Source organism: Oryctolagus cuniculus, chromosome 6 (assembly GCF_051225735.1).
Source record: "Oryctolagus cuniculus isolate XC-2025 breed Fujian yellow rabbit chromosome 6, ASM5122573v1, whole genome shotgun sequence".
NCBI lineage: Eukaryota > Metazoa > Chordata > Mammalia > Lagomorpha > Leporidae > Oryctolagus > Oryctolagus cuniculus.
In genome coordinates this window covers 167,245,947-167,267,595 of record NC_142872.1, presented here as the reverse complement: position 1 = coordinate 167,267,595, position 21,649 = coordinate 167,245,947, and the positions used below count along the sequence as shown (strand labels likewise).

At 68.0% G+C, this 21,649-nt stretch overlaps 1 protein-coding gene across 7 annotated transcripts in view; it reads right to left on the bottom strand.

Moving 5' to 3' along the window:
- Window positions 1-340: 340 nt before the first annotated feature.
- Window positions 341-21,649, bottom strand: part of ADGRB1 (adhesion G protein-coupled receptor B1) — a 67,378-nt gene continuing 46,069 nt past the window's right edge. For 3 of the 7 annotated variants that reach the window (XM_070075883.2, XM_089335799.1, XM_070075885.2), the window contains 13 exons: window positions 20,364-20,467; window positions 18,022-18,124; window positions 17,253-17,403; window positions 16,581-16,650; window positions 15,751-15,817; window positions 14,239-14,324; window positions 7,908-8,079; window positions 6,428-6,523; window positions 4,305-4,359; window positions 1,989-2,671; window positions 1,716-1,751; window positions 1,297-1,404; window positions 341-1,006 (listed from right to left, as the gene is read on the bottom strand). In XM_070075883.2, the coding sequence (XP_069931984.2) occupies window positions 821-1,006; window positions 1,297-1,404; window positions 1,716-1,751; window positions 1,989-2,671; window positions 4,305-4,359; window positions 6,428-6,523; window positions 7,908-8,079; window positions 14,239-14,324; window positions 15,751-15,817; window positions 16,581-16,650; window positions 17,253-17,403; window positions 18,022-18,124; window positions 20,364-20,467 (1,917 nt within the window). In that variant the 3' untranslated portion in view covers window positions 341-820. Of the gene's footprint in view, window positions 1,007-1,296; window positions 1,405-1,715; window positions 1,752-1,988; window positions 2,672-4,304; window positions 4,360-6,427; window positions 6,524-7,907; window positions 8,080-14,238; window positions 14,325-15,750; window positions 15,818-16,580; window positions 16,651-17,252; window positions 17,404-18,021; window positions 18,125-20,363; window positions 20,468-21,649 lie in introns of those variants that run through there. The other 4 variants (XM_070075884.2, XM_089335800.1, XM_089335801.1 and 1 more) reach the window with 3 other exon arrangements.

Here is a 21,649-nt window from a genome sequence, read left to right as displayed (position 1 = left end):
CTACCAGGCCTTCCCACCAGGCTCCCGTGGGGCTGGGGCGCCCCCTGCTGGAGACATGGAGCACAGCATTGCGCATCTCCAGGCTCCTTCAGACCCGCGGCGCTGGGGGTGGGGGTGGCTGAGAACTGGGGGACAGGGGACGACCACGCTTGCTCCCCACTTGCTCTGTGGACAGACAGAACCCCTGTTCCTGGGACGGGAAGCGGCCAGCCTGGCCCAGGAGCCCTGGGGTCCCCAGCGCCTCCCTCCCCCACGCCCCGCTGAGAACCACTCGGGCACGAGGCCCCCGGAAGTGCCCGCGCAGCCCCCAGCCGGCCAGGAGGCCACACACACAGCACCGGGTTTTTGATTCTTTTTATTGAAGAAATGAAAAGGAGAGAAAAAATAGATTCCCCACGCGGCTTCTTCCCGGAGTGGGCCGAGTCCTGCCCGGTGCTCGGGCGCAGGGCTGTGCTCTCCGCCTGGGTCTGGGGGCCCAAGGTCCTGGAAGGGAGTGGGGGGCTGGCTGCTTTCCCAGGGGTGGAGTTTCTAAAAAACGGAGCCAGGCCAGCGGGCCGCAGGCTCGTCCTCGCGGGGGCGGCTCGGGCGGGCACCCCGGGCCGACCCGCTGTCCGCGGCCGCGCCCGCCGGGGCTGGGCGCGAGGGGCGGGCCCCGTGCCCGCCGTGCCGCCTCCTGTCCTGCGTCTGGCTCCGGTCCCAGCGCCGCCGGGAGCCCTGAGGCCGGGGCGCGGGCCTGGCCCGCGGCCCGCGAGCGTCGGCGCCCGTCCTGTCCGGTGCAGGAGCGGGCAGAGCAGCATCCGTCCGCCCGGCCCGCGCCGGCTCAGACCTCGGTCTGGAGGTCCGTGATGTCCTGCCCCACCAGCGGGATCGTGGCGCCCGCCTTCTCCCACTCCACGCCGCGCAGCTCCAGCGGCGACGGCTCCAGCTCCTTGGCCCAGGCCGGCGCCCCGTGCGCTTTCCGCAGGCTCTCCCAGGGCCGCTTGTTGGGCGTTTGCTGCTTCTCTGGCTGCTGGGGCCAGGGTCCGGCGGGGCGGGGGAGGGGACACAGACGGGAATCAAAGGGGCAGGGGCGGGGCTCCTGCCCGGCCAGAGCCGCTGCCCCGCCCCCCGCGGGCCTGCGCGACCCGAGGGGACGCAGACGCGAAGCACAGGGGCCGGGATCCGGCGGGGCGGGGAGGTGGCACAGACGGGAATCGAAGCCCGCACCCGCCGGCCGGGTGACCCGAGGGGACCCACCGGGGAGGGGGCAGGAGGGAGGGGAGGGAGCTGGCCCCGGGCCCCCCGCGCGCCCCACACCTTGCTGTCCGCGCCCAGGGCCTCCCTCTCCTTCTCCGCGGTGTGCTGCAGCTTCCGGTTCAGGTCCTGGAACATGTCCTGGTGTCGCTTCCGCGTGTGCATGATTTTCTGTGGGGGCGGGGCGGGGCCTGAGTGCGGGGGCGGGGCGCCGCGCGGCCCCGCCCCGCCTGCCAGACCTCTGCCCCTGCTCCTGGGGCCGGCCGCGGGGGGGGGGGGTGCGTGGGAAGAGCGCAGCACAGCTGGCTCGGGGTGCCTGGGGCGAAAGCGGGGGGCAGGGGCGCAGGGCCTGAGCCAGGAGGGGGCGCCGCGCCGCCTGGGACCCCAGTCCCCGCTCCTGGGGCCGGCTGCGGAGAAGGGGCGCAGCACAGCTGGGTCGCGGGGTGCCGGGGGCGGGGGAGGGGGCAGAGACTGGGACCCACCTCGAAGTCCAGCTCTGCATACCGTGACTTCCGCCGCTGTGGGGAGAAGGTTGGGGTGCGTTTGCGGGGCTCCCTGGCGGTCCCCTCGTGCCAGAGTGGGGGGACTAGCGACCCCTCCTCTCCAGCGTGGGCCCAGGGAGAAGGCTGGGCAGAAGCCTAGACCCATCAGGGCGCACCTGCCCCACGCCCCCTGGCCCCCCCGCCCCAGCGCATCCTGCGGGCCCGGGGTGGGGGGCTCAGGTTCAGCTCGGCCCCGGCCGCAGGCGCCCTCACCTCCAGGGAGCTGACCGACAAGGTGGCCACGTTCTCGCTCTTGGCCGCAGGCCCCGCGCTGGGGCCCGCGTGCGCCCCAGACTCGCCCGGCTCCCCCAGGCTGGGGGGCGCCGGCTCCAGGGCCGGCGGCGGCGGCGGGGGCGGTGGGGGCGGCGGCGGCGGCTGCGCGGGGGGCGCCTCGGGCGGCCCGCCGGGGGGCTCGCGGGCCGGGGGGCTGCGCGCGGGGAAGCCGGCGTCGGGGGCCATGTTCAGGTGGATGAGCCGCGTCTGGGGCATCTGGTCGATGTTGATGCTGTACTTGGGCTCCTCCTTGGGCTTGGGCCGCAGCGTGGCCGTGGCCGTGGGCAGGATCACGTAGCTCGTGTCCAGAGCCTTCTCCTGGGCCCGGCTCAGCTCCGAGTCCAGCTTCTTGAAGATGTCCCCGTCGCCCGCCAGCGCGGACTTGGGCGCCTTGTCTTTCTTGAGGGTCAGCGAGTGGCTGGGGAAGTCGGGCAGGGGGCCGCCGGGGCAGCGCGCCGCGCCGTGCAGGTGCAGCTTGGACGTGTTGGCCGGCAGGCTGTTGAAGTTGGACGGCGGCCCCTTGGTGTGCGCCAGCTTCAGCTTCTCGTCCTCGGGCAGCGCCGGCCGCTTCAGGGTGCCCGTGATGGTGGCGGTGCGGCAGGCCGCGATGTCCTTCTTGAGCACTGCGGGGGGCGGGGCGGGTCAGGGCGGGGCGGGGCCCAGGGGCGGGGCCAGGGCAGGCAGGGCAGCGGCAGGGTCAGGGCAGGGCAGGCCGGGTGGGGTGGGGTCAGGGCGGGGCAGGTCGGACGGGCGGGGTCAGGGTGAGGTGGGGTGGGGCGCAGGGGTGGGGTCATGGTGAAGTGGGGCAGGGCATGGTGGAGTGGGGTCAGGGCATGGCAGGGTGCGGTGGGAGGGGTCAGGGTGAGGTGGAGTCAGGGCATGGTGGGGAGGGGTCAGGGTGGGTCCAGGCTGGATGGGGTGGGGTCAGGGCGGGGCCAAGCTGGGCTGGGCGGGGCACAGGGCAGGGTCAGGCCAGGGCCAGGCCAGGTGGAGTGGGGTCAGGGCAGGGCATGCGGGGTGGGGTCAAGGCATGGCGGGTTGGGGCACAGGAGTTGGGGGGAGAGCCGCGGCCTGCAGGGGGACCCCGGGCGCTCACTGGGGCACCAGGCTCCCCCCAGAGGCAGCCCTGGCCGCGGCCCCACAGGCACAACCCGGCCCTCCCAGCACCCGTGGCCAGCTGCACATGACTGCAGGTCTCTCTCCTGACCCCCTCCCCCGGCTCTGCCCCCAGACCCCCTCCCATTTCACTCCTGCCTCCACGGGCTAGTGACACCCAAAGGCGGCCAGCACCCAGCTGCCCCCCCAGGCTGCTGGCGCCCCCCACACCCCGGCCTGGGGAAGCCTGGGCTGACCGCTGCACCCCCGCCCCACAGAGCCACCTGCCGCTCCTCTCCTACCACATCCACAGCCCCCAGCATCCCCGGCCCCTCCTCCACCCTCGGGACGGCCCCGCCGCTGCAGCCTCCCCACGGGTCACAGCTGTGTCAGCACGCACTCGTCCCCAGGGGCCGGCTGCTGGCCCTCCCCCCAACCCCCCCCAGGCCGGTCCTAAGGTGCGTGTCTCTCCCACGGGGGCTACACCTGCTCACACACACACACACTCTAGGAGGTGCCGGGGTCTGAAAGACAGGTGCACATCCGAACACAGCTGGGCCCCCCTGGGGTACCACCGGCAGGGGCTGGCACCGTCCACTGGGGCTGCCCCAGCCTCGCCGCAGGGGCCATCCCTAGGGAGAGTTCTCCTGGAGAACTGGCCTGACCCCGGAGCACGACCAGCTGACCCCTTCACGGCCGACAGCCAGTGGACAGGGCAGCAGGGACAGACCCTGGGGGTGGGGGCAGCACCCCCCTCTTCTGGGCACTTGAGTCCCTTCTCCCACTTGCTTCCAGGAAGCTCAGCACTAGCCCCGGGCTGGACGGCAGGGGTCCTTCCCGGAGGTCTGCAGGCCTTGTCCCCAAACTCAGACTCATGGTGACGAGCACGACACAAGCACAACACAGGACATGGGCCTGGGGGGCATGCGGCGGGGGTGGGCGGAACAGGCAGCCCCCAGTCCCACGCAGAGCGGGCCCAGGCTCACAGCCCCTCGAGGTGGGTGAAGGCTGAGGCCCCGAGGCAGGAGCGGCCCCCACCCCGCGCGGGGACACAGGTGCGGGACTGGGCTAATGAGGCGGGTGTGGGATGATGACACACAGTGCACACGGCACCCGGGAAAGAGAAAGAAGCAGGCGGGCCCGGCCACCTGTCACTCTCACCTGTCAGGCGCTCACCTGATCTACAGGCCAGATCCACGTCCTTCTCGAAGTCAGTCTGCAAGACAGGCAGTGGGCGGGGTGAGGGCGGGGCTGGGGCTGGAGAGGGGCGGGGTGAGGGTGGGGCTGGGGCTGGAGAGGGGCGGGGAGAGGGCGGGGCTGGGGCTGGAGAGGGGCGGGGAGAGGGCGGGGCTGGGGCTGGAGAGAGGTGAGGCTGGGGCAAGACAGGCAGTGGGCGGGGTGAGGGCGGGGCTGGGGCTAAAGAAGGACAGGGGTGAGGATGGGCCCGAGGCTGGAGAAGGGTGGGGTGAGGGGCGGGGCTGGGGCTGGAGAGGGGCAGGGTTGGGCAGTGGGCAGGGAGACAGGAGGGGCTGATGCTGGAAGCAGGTGGGGTGAGGGTAGGGGTTGGGGCTAGAGGGGGCAGGGAGGGGGGCGGAGCTGGGGCTGGACAGACAGCAGGTGGGATGAGGGGCGGGGCTGGAGGGGGTGGGGAGAGGGGCGGGGCAGGACAGATAGCAGGTGGGGTGAGGGGCGGGGCTATGGCTGGACAGACAGCAGTCAGGGCTGGAGCTGGACAGTGGGCAGGGAGAGGGGAGGGGCTGGGCATCAGGCAGGGTGAGGGGCGGGGCTGGGGCTGGTGAGGAGTGGGTCTGGGCAGTGGGTGGGCTGGGACTGGACAGACAGCAGGTGGGGTGAGGGGCAGGGCGGGGGCTGGATGTGGGCGGGGAGAGGGGGGCTGGGGCTGGGCAGTGAACAGGGGGGCGGGGTGAGGGGCGGGGCTGAGGCTGGACAGACAGTAGGGGGAGAGCTGGAGGAGGGTGAGCTGCAGCTCAGAGCAGTGGGTGTGCACGTGTGCTTACATACGTGTCAGAAGTGTTTCTGTGCATGTGTGTGAATGTGTTGGCCTGTGAGTGTGTGTGCACGTTTGTATCTCGTGGGAGTGCCTGTGTTTATGACTGTAGGTGCGAGCATGTGTGCACATGCGTGTGAGTGAAGACACGTGAATACACGAGTTTGTGCATGCCCACACGCATGTGAAGGAGTCTGAGGGTCTTCATGCACATGAGTGTGTACGTGTGTCCATGCACGTGTGACTGTGTCCATGTACATGAGTGACTGAGCATGCTTTGTGTGCACGCGCGTGTCTGTGTGGACATGTGTGCGTGTAACGTGTGGCTGAGAGCATATCGTGTGTGCATACCCGTGTATCCTTGTATGTGCATGACCGTGTGTGGAAGCATGTGCATGTATACGTGTGGCTGTGAGCCTGTTGGGATCTGTGTGTTTCTCTCCACACTTGCACTCCTGCATACATCTGTACCTCCGTGTACTGCATGCATGTGTGAGGGCTGCGTGTGTGTGGCTGTGTAGGCACGTGTGTGCAGGGATGTCTACCTGAGCATGTGCACGTGTGTAGGGCTGTGTGCCTGTGTGTGCAGGCTGCATGCATGAGCGTTGATCACTTTGTGTGTGTGTGGGCGTGTGCATGGCCACACGTGTGTTCTTCCCCACCCCGGCCTCCTGAGTGGCCGCTGGGCCCCAGCACCGGACCCCTCTGCTCTGGTGGAGCCAGGGAGAGGCAGAGAGGGCGGGACGCAGGGCTGAGTGACCCCTCCCCGAGGTCAGAGGTCAGCCAGGAGAGGCGGTGGGGAGGGAACGCTGACCCCCATGGCCCCTGCAGAGGGGTGGGGTCTTCTGGGCACCATGTGGAGCCGGGGCGACCCCCACCGCCCTGCCCTGCCCTCAGCCCCCCGTGAGAGGGCACCTCGGGGGGAAGCGGATGCCCCAGAGGCCTAAATGGTGGCCTGAGGGGGCGGGGCCAGGGCTGAGTGGCAGGGAAGCAGGTGCACAGTGCCGGGGTGGGGGTGTGTGTGGTGCCGGCCCAGCACGCAGCACCCAGGGGTCGAGGAGGGCGTGCGTGGGGGGTGGAGCACAGACAGGTCCCACACGGCTGGCGCACGCCCCGGGGGCCCGGCTGCTGCCAGCTCACGCCCCCCTCCCCCCGCAGACTCCGGACCAGGGACTTCACCTTGGCAAGCTCAGTGTGCCCCACTGCCACCTGGGCTGCCGGGGCCTAGCGCAGCTCCGGCCCGAGGCGGGCAGGGGCGGGCGGCCCCCAGTCCTACCATGAGCTGGGCGTGGCCGTTCTGGAAGGAGCCCCCCGAGTCCCCGTTGCCCTCTTCCTGGCGGTCAACCACGCGGCACTTGACGGCGTCCTGGACCTGGGGAGGGTGGGGCCGTCAGAGGGCGGGGCCAGGGACGCAGCTCCGCCCGGAGTCCCCGAGGCCTCCACCGCTCCCGGCCACTGCAGGCCGTGCAGCCAGCACGCGACGCGGCTGAGGCACCTGGCCGCGGCTGCAGGACGGCGCTGGGGCAGCCACGGGCAGACAGGGACAAGCGTGCGAAGCAAATCCTCGGAGTTCCCGGGGCGCTCCCTGGTGGAGGTGTCCTGTGCACCCGATTCCCGCACCCCAGCCCCGCTCCCTGGGTCCCTCCCACCCCCCTCACCAGTGGGAGGGGACTTGGGCCCAGAGAGGGCAGCACTGGCTGGGGTTGGGCTGTCAGGCACGGCCAGGCAGCCCCTGAGCTGCCAGCGCCGGCTCAGCCCTGCACGCCTGCCTTCGCCTGCCCCCGAGACGGCCTTAGGAGCCCAGCTCCCCAGGGGCGTCCCGGCCCCTCTCCTCCAGGAAGGCCGCCTGGGCAGCCCCAGCCCAGGAAACACATCTGCAGAGCTGGCCTGACTCGACCCCACACGGGAACGTTCTGCGCCCACAGCGCTGGCCGGGACACCTGCTGTGGCCCCCTGCTGGCCACTCCTGCTCCCTGCCACCGAGCCTCGGGTCCTGTCCCCAGCCTGCTCCCTCCCCGTGGGTTCCTGATGACCCGGGTCTGTGCTGCCTGGACCTGGGGCGTGGGGACCTCCCCGCTGCGCCCCCCCCCCCAGTCTCTGATACAGGTCGGGGGAGGGGCGTACGGGGGCCTGGGCTCCTCCCTCGCCACCTGCCCGTGCAGGCTGGCAGGGGCACCACTGCCTGGGGGCCCTCGGCCTCCCCGCTCCTTGCTGGCTGTCAGGGTGTGGAGGGGCTGCCCACCTCCCGCGGGGTCCCCATGCTCAGCGGCCTGGGTGGACACGCCTCCGCCCCGTCCCACGGGGGTTTCCCAGACAGCAGTGCCGCATTCCAGGCCCTCCCGGCCGCCGGCCTCCCGCTGGGCTCAACACGCAGGCCTCCCCGGGCCCACCCCGACACGCCAGCAGCCCAGGGACACCCGGATGCATCTGGGTGCAGATCTCCACACGGTCTGGGAAGGTCCAGAAAATGCCAGAAGCAGGAGTCCCACTCGTCCTGAGGGCCGTGCACATCTGCCGCTGGCTCTGTGGTTCCCGGGGGCCCCGGGGGCAGAAGCCCCGCCTGCCTCGGCTACCCCAGGCCTCCCCGGCCAGCTCCGGCTGGCATCGCATTCCCAGGAGCTGCCCAAGGCAGCCAGGCTGTGAGCTGGACACAAGTCCACGCACTCGGAGCACAAGCACTTCCGCATCACAGGCTTGGCTCCCGCCCCGCGGTGGGAGGCAGCACAGAGGGGCTGCCAGGGTGCCGACCGACGCACCTCCCTCCGCAGGATGCAGTGCACCATGACGATGACGAAGCCCTCGAGGGAGTCGAAGACGGCAAAGAGGATCTGGAAGAGGGCGGAGCGGCGGTCGGTGACGGCGAGCACGGCCGACATCCAGGTCAGCGCCAGCAGCGGCAGCACCACACAGGAGCTCCACAGGGAGGCCCTGGGGACGGAGGGCGTCAGGCTGGCCCTGCCCCCACCCGGCCCCCTGGGGCCCCCACTGCAGGGCCCCCGGCCAGGCCAGAGAGCTGGGGAGGAGAGGATTCCGGGGGAGGAGAGAAACGGCAAGGCTGACAGCACAGACGGACGGACGGACGGACAAGGCCAGACGGGGAGAGACAGACAGACAGGAAGAGACCCACAGGCGCCGCTTCCTCTCCATGGGCCAGCTCTATGCACCCACTACGCACCCCCAGGACCTCCTGGGCTGCCTCCTCCAGGAAGCCCTCGGCTGCCCCGTCACCGCCTCGTCCTCACAAGGGACGTTCGGCTGCTTCAGGGCTGCGGGACGTGGGCACCGGCAGCAGGCGCCTGCCCGCAGTGCTGTGGCCCATCCTCCCTCAAGACACTCTGGCTCCCAGGGGCCCCCGAGCCGGCTGTCCTCACCACCAGGGTGGGGCTCGGGTCAGGACAACCTGCTCCCCCCTTTCACGGGAGCCCAGTGGGTGGGGCCTCAGCAGGGTCCTGGGGGCGATCCTGTCTCTGTCCTCGGCAGACCGGGTCTCTCGCCTCAGTGGCCAGGGCACAGCCGCCCGCACCTGTCCCCTGCCCCCGGCCCCCCCCCACAGTCCGGGGTCCCCCCAGGTCTGTTTCTTTCCTTCTGCAGTGACGACGTGCAGGGGCACGGCCCGCCCGGGGAGTCCCCCGTCCCCACCCGCCAGGGGCCGCCAGCGGCTCGGAGGCCCAGAACGGGAGCTCTGGTCCTGCCTCTGCTGTCGGGCCGAGCCCGGGATCTGCCCTGCTTCCTGGGCACACGGCGGCTCCCCTGGACGGGCCGCAGGGACCGCCCAGGCCACAGCACCAGCCCCGCCCTCCAGCGGCGACTAGCTGGCCCTCTGAATGGCACCAGGTCTGGGCCTGGGTCTTCCCACTGTGGCTGCGGGCCCTCCCTCCCTGGGACCCAGGCCCCACCCGGCCTGCCTGCAGGGGCCGTCCCCCCGCACCTGCCTCCCTGGGGCCCAAACCTCCATGTCCATCTGCGGCTGCCATTCCTCGCAGAGGCCACACGGGGGCGCCACACCCAGGCGCCCTGCTGGACCCCAGCGCTGCCACCACACAGCTCCTCAGCCAGCCAGCAAGAAGTGGCGACAGGAGGGGGACCAGGCGGGCCCCAGGGGCGTGGCTCCGCACCACCCCACCCCCTGCAAGCTCCTGCAGGTCCCTGGGGGCCGGGCCGGGGTGCCTCTCTCCCGAGACCTCCAGGATCCGCGCTCCACGACCACATTCAGTCCAAGCAGCAAACACAGCAGGCGCCCGGCAGAGGCCCGGACGAGACGACCCTCGGGGCTGGGGGGCCCCCTCGAGGCCTCGAGCCCACACTGTGCCCACCCACAGCGCCCGCCCAAACCCACCACTGACCCTGCCACCCGCTAGCCCTGCTCCCTGGCCAGGCCTCTCTCAATGTCCTACACATGTACACAGGCATAATCAACCCCCACAGCTCACACATGCAGTCACACGGACACCCACAGCTCACACATGCAGTCACACGCACACCCACAGCTCACACATGCAGCCACACACACACCACAGCTCACACATGCAGTCACACGGACACCCACAGCTCACACATGCAGTCACACGGACACCCACAGCTCACACATGCAGTCACATGTACACCACAGCTCACACATGCAGTCACACGCACACCCACAGCTCACACATGCAATCACACGCACACCCACAGCTCACACATGCAGCCACACACACACCACAGCTCACACATGCAGCCACACACACACCACAGCTCACACATGCAGTCACATGCACACCTCATACCTCACACATGCAATCACACGCACACCCACAGCTCACACATGCAGTCACACGGACACCCACAGCTCACACATGCAGTCACACGGACACCCACAGCTCACACATGCAGTCACACGCACACCCACAGCTCACACATGCAGCCACATGTACACCCACAGCTCACACATGCAGTCACACGGACACCCACAGCTCACACATGCAGTCACACGGACACCCACAGCTCACACATGCAGTCACACGCACACCCACAGCTCACACATGCAGCCACATGTACACCCACAGCTCACACATGCAGTCACACGGACACCCACAGCTCACACATGCAGTCACACGGACACCCACAGCTCACACATGCAGTCACATGTACACCTCATACCTCACACATGCAGTCACATGTACACCTCATACCTCACACATGCAGTCACATGCAAACCCACAGCTCACACATGCAGTCACGCGGACACAACAGCTCACACATGCAGTCACATGCACACCCACAGCTCACACATGCAGCCACACACACACCACAGCTCACACATGCAGTCACACGGACACCCACAGCTCACACATGCAGTCACATGTACACCTCATACCTCACACATGCAGTCACATGTACACCTCATACCTCACACATGCAGTCACATGCAAACCCACAGCTCACACATGCAGTCACGCGGACACAACAGCTCACACATGCAGTCACATGCACACCCACAGCTCACACATGCAGCCACACACACACCACAGCTCACACATGCAGTCACACGCACACCCACAGCTCACACATGCAGCCACACACACACCACAGCTCACACATGCAGTCACACGGACACCCACAGCTCACACATGCAGTCACATGTACACCACAGCTCACACATGCAGTCACACGCACACCCACAGCTCACACATGCAATCACACGCACACCCACAGCTCACACATGCAGCCACACACACACCACAGCTCACACATGCAGCCACACACACACCACAGCTCACACATGCAGTCACATGCACACCTCATACCTCACACATGCAATCACACGCACACCCACAGCTCACACATGCAGTCACACGTACACCCACAGCTCACACATGCAGTCACACGGACACCCACAGCTCACACATGCAGTCACACGCACACCCACAGCTCACACATGCAGCCACATGTACACCCACAGCTCACACATGCAGTCACACGGACACCCACAGCTCACACATGCAGTCACACGGACACCCACAGCTCACACATGCAGTCACACGCACACCCACAGCTCACACATGCAGCCACATGTACACCCACAGCTCACACATGCAGTCACACGGACACCCACAGCTCACACATGCAGTCACACGGACACCCACAGCTCACACATGCAGTCACATGTACACCTCATACCTCACACATGCAGTCACATGTACACCTCATACCTCACACATGCAGTCACATGCAAACCCACAGCTCACACATGCAGTCACGCGGACACAACAGCTCACACATGCAGTCACATGCACACCCACAGCTCACACATGCAGTCACACGGACACCCACAGCTCACACATGCAGCCACACACACACCACAGCTCACACATGCAGTCACATGCACACCTCATACGTCACACATGCAATCACACGCACACCCACAGCTCACACATGCAGTCAATGTACACCCACAGCTCACACATGCAGTCACACACACACCCACAGCTCACACATGCAGCCACACGTACACCACAGCTCACACATGCAGTCACACGTACACCACAGCTCACACATGCAGTCACACGGACACCCACAGCTCACACATGCAGTCACACACACACACCCACAGCTCACACATGCAGTCACACGTACACCACAGCTCACACATGCAGTCACACGGACACCACAGCTCACACATGCAGTCACACGTACACCACAGCTCACACATGCAGTCAATGTACACCCACAGCTCACACATGCAGTCACATGTATACACACACACAATACATAACCACTCCCACATACATTCACTCATGCACACACATACACCTGCTCTCACAACATGCGTACACACTCCCACATGCGCTCATGCATACACCAACACTCACACATGCTCTCACATGCACACACACGCTGTCACGTCACGTGCTGTCACGTGCACCCTCACACGTGCTGTCACTCACACGTGCACACACACAGATAGGCTTCCCGTGGCCAGGCTGCCCTGCTCCCTCTGGCGACTGCTCCCAGGCTGGGCACCAGCTGGGCAGGGAGCTGCCAGGGCCTCCCCCCGGGGTGCCGAGCAGGAGCCTGGGGTCAGAGGCACGGAGGGCAGGGGCTGCCCGCAGACGGACAGCGGGAACGAAAGAAACGGAAGAGAAACACGAAGCAGACAAATGTGGCTGAGCAGAGCGGGCACCGCGGGGCGAGGCCAGGCAGCATGGGGCACTACATGGCGTTCCTGGTGGGGTCAGAGGTGGCGGCACCCCTGGGGGGGCGGGGGCTGCTGACCACAAGTGAAATTAACAGCCTGAAACAGAAGCAGCCAAGTGCCAGACCCATGACGCAGGAGTCCAGCCAGGACCCCTGTGGGGACGGTGCAGAGCCGCACGCGGCTGGGCGTGGGGGTGGGCAGTGCCGGGTCCCTGTGTCCACGTTTGGCTGCCTCAGCTTTGCAGACCACCCGCCAGAGGGTGGCCGCTGCCGTCTCCTCCACGCCTTCCCTGAGGAGCCAGGCAGGGGACGGAGCACGGCCAGGGCAGGCGGACAGCAGTGGCCTCCCACAGATCTGTGTGTGCACCTAGGCCTGCCCGTGTGTGTCCCCATGTGCTAACATGTGTGTACCTGCGCACACATGTGCTGTGTGTACTTGTGTGTGTCCCTGTGCCCACATGTGCTGTATGTGTGTGCTCACGTGTTCTCATGCCCATGTGTGCTGTATGTGTGTGCTCACGCGTGTCCCCTGCCATGTGTGCTATATGCATGTGCTCACGTGTGTTCCTGTGCCCATGTACTGTATGTGTGTTCATGTGTGTCCCTGTGCCCACGTGTGCTGTGTGTGCTCACATGTGTCCCTGTGCCCACGTGTGCTGTGTGTGCTCACATGTGTCCCTGTGCCCACGTGTGCTGTGTGTGCTCACATGTGTGTCCCCTGCCATGTGTGCTATATGCATGTGCTCACGTGTGTTCCTGTGCCCATGTGCTGTCTGCATGTGCTCAAATTTCTAGCTGTGTGTGCACCTGTGCACAAGTCCACACCCGTGTTGTGTGTGTGTATCCATGCTTACAGCTGGGTGTGCACCTGTGCGTGGGGAGCGGGAGCCTGCACGCGGTCAAGTCTACCCCTGCTTCTGAGCCCCCTGCCCCCGAGCGCTGTGCTGGCACCCACCGCACAGGCAGGGAGGCCCGTTCCACCAGCCACTGCCCTCCTAAGCCTCAGTTTACCCGGCTGCAGGGTGGGACTCTAGAAAGGTAGCCTGCCTCAGTGGTGACACCAAGAAACACGCAACACAGACGGGTGCAGGGCGGGGGCGCAGGGGCGCCACCGCCCTCGGGACTCCCTGCCCGCACACCCACGTGGGCACCCGCAGCCTCGGGAGGGGCGGAGCACTGAGGGCGAGGCCCCAGACCAGCTCCCTCCGGCCCAGGACGCTGCAGCAAGGACGCCCCGCCCCCGGTCAGCCCAGCGCGGGGTCTGATGGCCCAGAGCAGCAGGCGCGAGAGGGCGCCCTGGGCAGAGCAGGAAGCGCCCTGGGCAGAGAAAGAGACAGCGACAGACAGAGAGGCGGGACCAAGACCAGGCAAGACTGGCACAGAGGGGAGGGCGGGCCCCTCACAGGCACCAGCCAGGGCGAGACACAGAGCGGCGGGCAGGCGGGAGGGGAGGCGTGCGTGGAGCGCGGGGGCAGCCCCTGCCCCAGCTTCCCGGGGCCCCCAGTGTCCCCCTCCCGGGGCCGTCCTGTCAGCAGCAGCTCTGGGCGGGCAGGGGTGGGGGGGGTTCCCTTCCCAGCCGGGGCCTCCCTGGGGTCACACAGCAGCCTTGTGGTGGGGGAGGGGGGCCGGTGCACCACCCCAGGAGCCCGCCAGAGGCAGCGTCTCCTGGAGCGGGCAGTTCCACTGCTCCCGAGGCCTTGCTGGGCCTCCCTGTCCCGGGCCAGGGGGAGAAACTGAGGCGCGGCGGCAGGCAGGGGCTGGGCGTGGGGGCGGGGCGGGGGCTGGGCGTGGGCGGGGCGCGGGGGCGGGGCGGGGGGGCTGGGCGGGGGCGGGGCTGGGCGCGGGGCTGGGCGGGGGCGGGGCGGGGCGGGGGCGGGGCGGGGCGGCGAGGAGTGCCGAGGCGCCAGGCCCTACCCCGCCCGCTCCTTCAGCTTCTTGTCGGTGATGCCGTCTTTGGACACGAGCTTGTTGAATACCAGGATGCCGATCACCATGTTCACCTGCCGGGGAGACGGGCGGCTGTGCGGGCCGGGGCGCCCACGCGCGCACCACGGGCCGGGGCCCTCACCCGAAGTGGACCTCAGCACCGGCCCTCGAGGCTGCAGGGGGCACCTCCCACGTGTCCCCCCCCCCCCCCCGCTAATAGCATCCCTGCTCCCCCCTCCTTCCAGCCACGGGAGCTCACACCCGTGGACGAGGGTGCCCTCACCCTGGCCCTGCCTGGGGCCGCCCCGTCCCTCCCGCACTCCCCACATGGCAGCCCATCCCCCTCCTACCACACTGACCACGCCTCTGCCCCCGGCCAGCCACAGAAGCCCGCACTGGGCACCTGCACCCCGCGGTGCCTCTCAGCGTCTCTAGTCAGTGCCTACGCTGCCCGAGCCACCACCCGAGGCCTCCACTGCTTGGGGACCCCAGGCGCCCCCTCTGCCGGGGGGAGGGTCCCAGCTCCTGTATCGACCCCCCCAGCCTCTGGCTCTCACTCTGCAGGCAGGGAGCTCAAGGCACAGGACCTGGTGACTCCGCGGGCCCCAGGCTCAGGGACCCCTACCCACAGCCCAGGCTGGTGGCTCTGAGCCCGAGGCTCCGGGAGCTCAGGATCCCCCACGCAGAGCCCAGCCTCGGGAATCCCTGGAGGGAACGTTCCGGAACAGACACCACCCCCTCTGCAGGCCTGGCTGGGGTGGGGGCGGCTTCCCTAGGCAGCCTCGCTTCTGCCCTGGCTGGGGGGGGTGGGGGAGGGGATGGGGCTCATGTCCACTGGGGGCGGCCACCAGCCCCTGATCCCACCTGCACTGTGCGAGGGGACGAGTGGGGGCGGGGCTCCTGCCTCCGTCTGCTCCACCCACCCCAGGCCCCAGGTGCAGTGACTGTGTTTCCCCCCCCCACCCCGGGCACCATCAGGGACAAGAGGGGCCTCTGTGGTCCTGGCCCACGGTCACTGCCCCACGGCCACAGCCGGAGCCCACGAGTAGCTGTGGCCCTGGGAGAGGCCCCTTCCCCAGGTAGGAGGGGAGGGCCTGAGGGCAAGGCTCGTGCAGGCCCGTGCCCGCTCCCAGCTCCTGTGCAGGTGGGGACGGGACGGCCCCCGTGCGGGGCAGCTGCCAAGGGGAACACGGAGGGCGGCCAGGGCATGGCGCTCGCTGCACAGCCTGGGGTGCTATGGCTGAGCGTGCGGGGTGGGGGGACACTCCCAGCCTGGCCCACTCCCCGAGCCTCTGCTGCCAGCCGGCCGAGCCTGCACCCGCCATCACTCACCAAACCCACAGCCCTCCCAGCAGGTGCACGGGCGGGGCCCAGCCATGCTCCCAGAGGCCACAGGGCCCCGCCCAGCCTCCCATCCCACACACGCCGGGAGGGACCATGTGCGCTGCCCCTGGCGATCGGGACACCCGGGGCCCCGCGAGGCTCGGGGAGGGTCAGTACCAGCACGACGGCCGCGGCCGGTCCCACGAAGGCATAGAGCAGTCCTCCCTCCAGGGACAGCCAGCAGCTGCGGGGACACAGGCCGGTCAGCACCGCCCCTCGGCAGCCCCCGGGGCGGACCTGCTCACCGCACAGGCACAGGGCCAGCGGAGGCACCCCTTCCCCTGACGTGACGTCAGCGTGCAGGGCTGCTGCACCTGCACCTGCACCTCCCACGGCACAGGGCCTCGGCCCGGGGCAGGCTGCCCAGTGCTGCCCGACAAACTCCTCCTCCTCCTGCAGCCCCGATGCCCACACTCGCCCCCTGTCCACTCCCAGGCCTGCCTGGGTGCTGGGGCGCTCCGGGGCCCACATCCTGATCCCGGGCTCCCGTGTGGCCAGGCCTGCTCGGCCCCCAAGGGCCTCAGTTTCCCCCACCCTGGTTCCCCTACCCCTTTGTCCCCAGCTGGGGAAGCCACACCTCCTGTGGGATACGTCTCAAGAATCAGGGCATGATGTTAATAGCCCCAGGACCCAGCCTGGCTGGTCCTTCTTGGCCTCAGTTAGTTCACCTGTGAAATGGGCCCGTCCCAAGGGATCACTGTGTGGATGCACCTGCTACGCCCAGGGCTCCCCCACGACCCTCCCCACCTGCGCATGGGTGGGCTCCACGCCGAGCCTCAGAGACAGTGACAGCCCTGTCCAAGGTCCCCACGGGCTGCCTGGAGGAAGGCACTGATGGGATCGGCCCCTAGCCCTTGAGCGCCCCCTCCCTGCCCTCAGCCCTGAGCCTCCGGGAGACGGTGCCTGGCCAGACCACGGAGGGCCCACCCCACCCCGTCCAGACTCACTAGTTCACGGTGCTGTAGCCTTTGGCCTTGGTGAATCCCACGGAGATGGCCACGACCAGTGCAGGCAGCCCTGCAGAGGCACGGACGCCAGGACGTCAGTGCCGGCCCCGGCGCGGCCCCGCTGAGTGTGGGACAGGGAGACGGCGGTGGGCAAGACCAGGGCCGCCTGCGCTGCGGAGGGGCAGCCGCCCCGCCTATTTATTCGCTTCTGCATTTTATTTCAAAGACAGAAACACAGGGCCACAGAGACACAGGGCCACAGAGCGGGAGTGAGGGAGGGGGAGGGAGGGAGGGAGGGAGGAAAGGAGGGAGGAGGGAAGAAGAGAGATTCCCCCTCCACCAGGTCACTCCCCAGATCCTCAGAGCCAGGAGCCCGCAGCTCCACCAGGGTCTTCCACATGGGCGGCGGGGACCTGGCCACCTGGGTCCCCCCTGCTGCCCGCCAGGCTGCAGGGGGTCGGAAGTGGGGGCGCTGGGACACGGGGTGAGGCGTCCCGAGCCGTGGGGGACCACTGCCCCAAAGCCTGCCTTTGCATCTCAGATCCGCAAAGACCCACTCAGGCCAAAGGCACGGGCGGCCCCCGCGGGATGGGGAGGCTGCAGGGGGCAGGGACAGGCGGGGACAGCCGCCCAGGGCCGGGGAGGCAGCCGGCTGGCGCGCATGTGGCTCACCCCAGCCCAGGCACAGGAAGCGCTTGCGGATGAGCCGGTTCCGGAGGCGGCCGGTCACGGCCATGTAGGACTGCCAGGCCTCGGTGAGCACCCAGCAGAAGGACGACAGGAAGAAGAAGTGCAGGAAGGCGGCCACCAGGGTGCACACCACCTGCGCGGGCGGGTGGTGGGTGGCGGTGGGCGGGGAGTGCACCCCAGAGCCCGCCCCACCCACCACCTGCTGGGGCCCAGCCCCGCCCTTCCCGGCCACTGCAGGAGGAAGTGGCCCCCAGGCCACACAGCAAGTCATACGCAGGGTCACGGCGGCCGTGACCACGGCCCACAGCCCATGGCCGGGTCCCGGGGCCAGGTCCTCTCTCTGTCACCACAGCCCCTCTGCTTCCTCTGCCCCTCCCAAGGGCTGCACCCGCCATGGTTAGTGGGAGGCAGTGTGGAGACCTCAGGGTGGGCCGAGGGGCTCCACGGGCAGCTGCCGGATCCAGGCTGGCCTGTGTGGGGGAGGGCTGGCCCCGGGGGCCGCCGCTACCCTCGGGCTCCGAGTCCTTGGCCACACACCCTGGGCCTTCGGCAGCTTGAGCCAAAGCTGGACGAGCACGGGGTTCCAGCTCCCGGGGTGCGCCAGGCGGGGGAGAGGCGGAGCCTGCTGAGCCTGGGGCCCGGGCCAGCCCCAGCTCTGCGTGGGTGGTGCCTGCTCCCGCACCCTCCCGCGGGGTCCACCCTGCAGCGCCCCAGGATGCGGGGACGCGTGTGGCCGAGCAGGGGCAGCTACCTTGTTGCGCGTCTGGGTCTGCCCGATGAGGATGAGGGCGTTGGAGGAGATGATGGACAGGCAGAAGTTGATGAGGATGACGGAGCGCTCCGAGCGGATGTACCTGGGGGAGCCAGCCCAGGTCAGCACCCACACGGCCTCCTCCTCCTAAGAACCCACGTCCCACGGCCTGCACCAAGACCGGGACCCACCCTTCCCACAGCCACTGCCACCACCGTCACCATCACCACCATCATCACCACCTCCACCATCATCACCATCACCATCACCTCCACCATCATCACCATCACCACCACCTCCACCACCATCACCACCACCACCATCATCACCATCACCATCATCACCATCATCACCTCCACCATCACCATCACCACCACCTCCACCATCACCATCATCACCACCATCACCATCACCTCCACCATCACCATCATCACCATCACCATCATCACCATCACCACCACCATCACCTCCACCACCATCATCACCATCACCACCACCTCCACCATCACCATCATCACCACCATCATCACCATCACCACCACCATCACCTCCACCACCATCATCACCATCACCTCCACCACCATCACCACCACCACCATCATCATCACCATCACCACCATCACCTCCACCATCACCATCATCACCATCACCATCATCACCATCACCACCACCATCACCTCCACCACCATCATCACCATCACCACCACCACCATCATCACCTCCACCATCACCATCATCACCATCACCTCCACCACCATCATCACCTCCACCATCACCATCATCACTATCACCATCACCACCACCTCCACCATCGCCATCACCACCGTCATCACCATCACCTCCACCATCACCACCATCACCATCACCTGCACCATCACCATCACTACCATTGTCACCACCACCACCTCCACCATCACCGCCATCATCACCAACACCACTGTCATCATCACCATCACCTCCACCATCACCATTATCACCACCACCACTATCACCACCATCATCACCTTACCATCACCATCACCACCATCTCCATCACCATCGTCACCATCATCACCATCACCACCATCGCCACCACTGTCACCACTGCTGCCTCCATCGCCACCATCACCACCACTGTCACCACTGCCATCTCCATCACCACCATCACCACCATCTCCATCACCATCACCATTGTTACCATCACTTCCATCATCACTCTCATCTCCACCATCATCACCATCACCTCCACCATCATCACTTCCACCATCACCATCGTCACCACCATCACCACCATTGTCACCACTGCCATCTCCATCACCACCATCACCATCGTCACCACCATCACCACCATCGCCACCATCACCACCATCACCACCATCACCACCATCACCACCATTGCCACCATCGCCACCATCACCACCATCACCACCGCCACCATCACCACCATCGCCACCATCGCCACCATCGTCACCATTGTCACCACTGCCGTCTCCATCACCACTAACCCTTGGGGTTGGGGCACAGAGGACGTTCAGTCTACACAGCGACTCAGAGTCCCTGCGCCCCAGGCCGCAGACATTCTGGGGGCCTCGGGCCCTAGCAGAGGGGCCTGGCCCTGGGGGAGGAAAGAGCTAGGCCCCCACGGATCCTTGAGGGGCACTGGGCGCTGGGCCCCGGCAGGACAGTGGAGGCCACCTGCTGCTGCCCACGACCCCATCACCAGGAGCACTCAGCCCCCTCCCCCACCAGCCACATCGACCTCTGGCTGCTGGCCCTGGGGGGCAGCGACAGCTGAATCTCTGATTATCAGCTGCCCCAGGGCTACACGTTGTCTGGATACCACGGGAGCCGCAGCTCAGACCCAGGGCAGCTGGCCCGCCAGTGACCTTGAGCTCACCCTCCTAGGGCTGGAAGCAGGGCCAGGGAGACAGGTGGGGACATGTGCACGCACACACAGCAGTGGCACTCAGCCCTGGCCTATGCACGGCTCTTCCCACGCGTGGCAGACGCACACCAGGCTCGGGCGCCCTGCCACCCCCAGGCAGGCTGCACCCGTGCCAGGGACAGGTCCTGGGCTGTGCCCCTGCGGCCTTGTGGGAAGGCAGCAGAGACGTGGGCCCTGAGCCCTGGCCGGGGGCCCCAGGCAGGCTGTGACATGCGGGTGCAGGTGTGCAGACACAGACCCCGGGGGCCACGGGTCAGGGGCTCGCTGTGCACACCTGGGAGCAGGCTCGAGGGGGACAGCAGGAAGTGGGGCTGCGCGGTGTGGGGCCAGCTCCGGAACAGGCAGGCCGGGGTGGCCACCCTGTGTCACCTGCGTGGGGCACCTGCAGTGGGCGGGGCGGGGCGGGGCCGGCACCCACCTCCACACGGACACGTAGATGATGACCAGCAAGAGCAGGGTGAGGGAGGACACGCCACAGCCCACGACGAGCGTCACGGATGGCACGGCTGCCTTCTCCATGGTCTGGACACCGGGGGGAGAGGCAGGGGTGAGGCTCAGCCCTGGCTCCGCGCCGACTCACCTGCAAACCCGTGTCCCTGAACCCCGAAGCCCAGGGCAGCTTCCCTCCCACCCCGCCCCCCCTCCCAGAAGGGCCAGGCCCAGCCCTGCCTCCCCAGGGGGCCCTCAGGTCCAGAAAGCCCCAGACAGCGGGCGCCACCCCAACCACATCCCACGCCCCTCCCCCCACAGAGCCCCCCAGCCCTCCCTGCTGCTGGCAGGCACCACCAGCACCCGGCAGTCCTGGGCTTCCCCGCTCTCCCTGACGGCCACCGAGGGCCCACAGCGGCCACCCGAGACCCCCCCCCCCGCCCTGCCCAGGGTCCTCCTGGCCGACCCTGCCCTGGGCTCTGTGGGGACGCCAGCTGCCCGCCTGCCGGCCCCTCTGCCCCTCCAGGGCTGGGCTCTCAGCTCACCCCGACCCCTCCTGAAGACGCAGGCGGGCTCCTGCTTGTGGGACGGGCGTGGTGACCCCGTGGGACCCCCTCAGGCTCACAGGGGCTCACGGAGGAGGGAGCGCGGGATCAGGACCCCAGAGGGGGCTCTGCAGTCACCCCCCCGCCCGCTGCCTCCGCTCAACAGGAAGTGGAGGGGAGTCCCGGGAGGGGGTCCCTGCCCAGCCAGCCCTGCCCAGCCAGCCCGGCTGACACCTGGGGACAACCCCACCCCCAGGCTCGTCCTCAGAGGAGCCCTTTATCCTCGGGGGCTCGCCCCCACGCCAGCCTGGGCTCCTCTCCCTGCCCTCAAAGGCGCAGGTGCCCCTCCACGCTGTGCCCGTGGCCAGAACCTCCCTCCCGGCACTGGAAGTCCCGCCTCCTCCAGGCAGCCTTCCTCACCTTGGTGACAGCCTGCCTCTGCAGCTGAGCGGCCGTGGACCGGGCCGGGACGCGGTGGGAAGACCGCACCCGGGATGAGACTGCCACCCGGGTGCCAGGCAGCCCAGCGGCTCAACCACAGGCCTCCAGGCCGCATGAGCACTCAGCTCCTATGGGGCCCAGGCTCCTGCTGACTGCTCACCTGCCAGGAGCGGAGCGCCGGCCTCGGGACCTGAGCCTCGGGGACCCCGGTGGCTGCAGATGCCCATGCTCCCTGTCTCCTCTAGGCCAAGACGAGGCCCAAGCCTCAGACCACCTGTCTGCCTGGGAC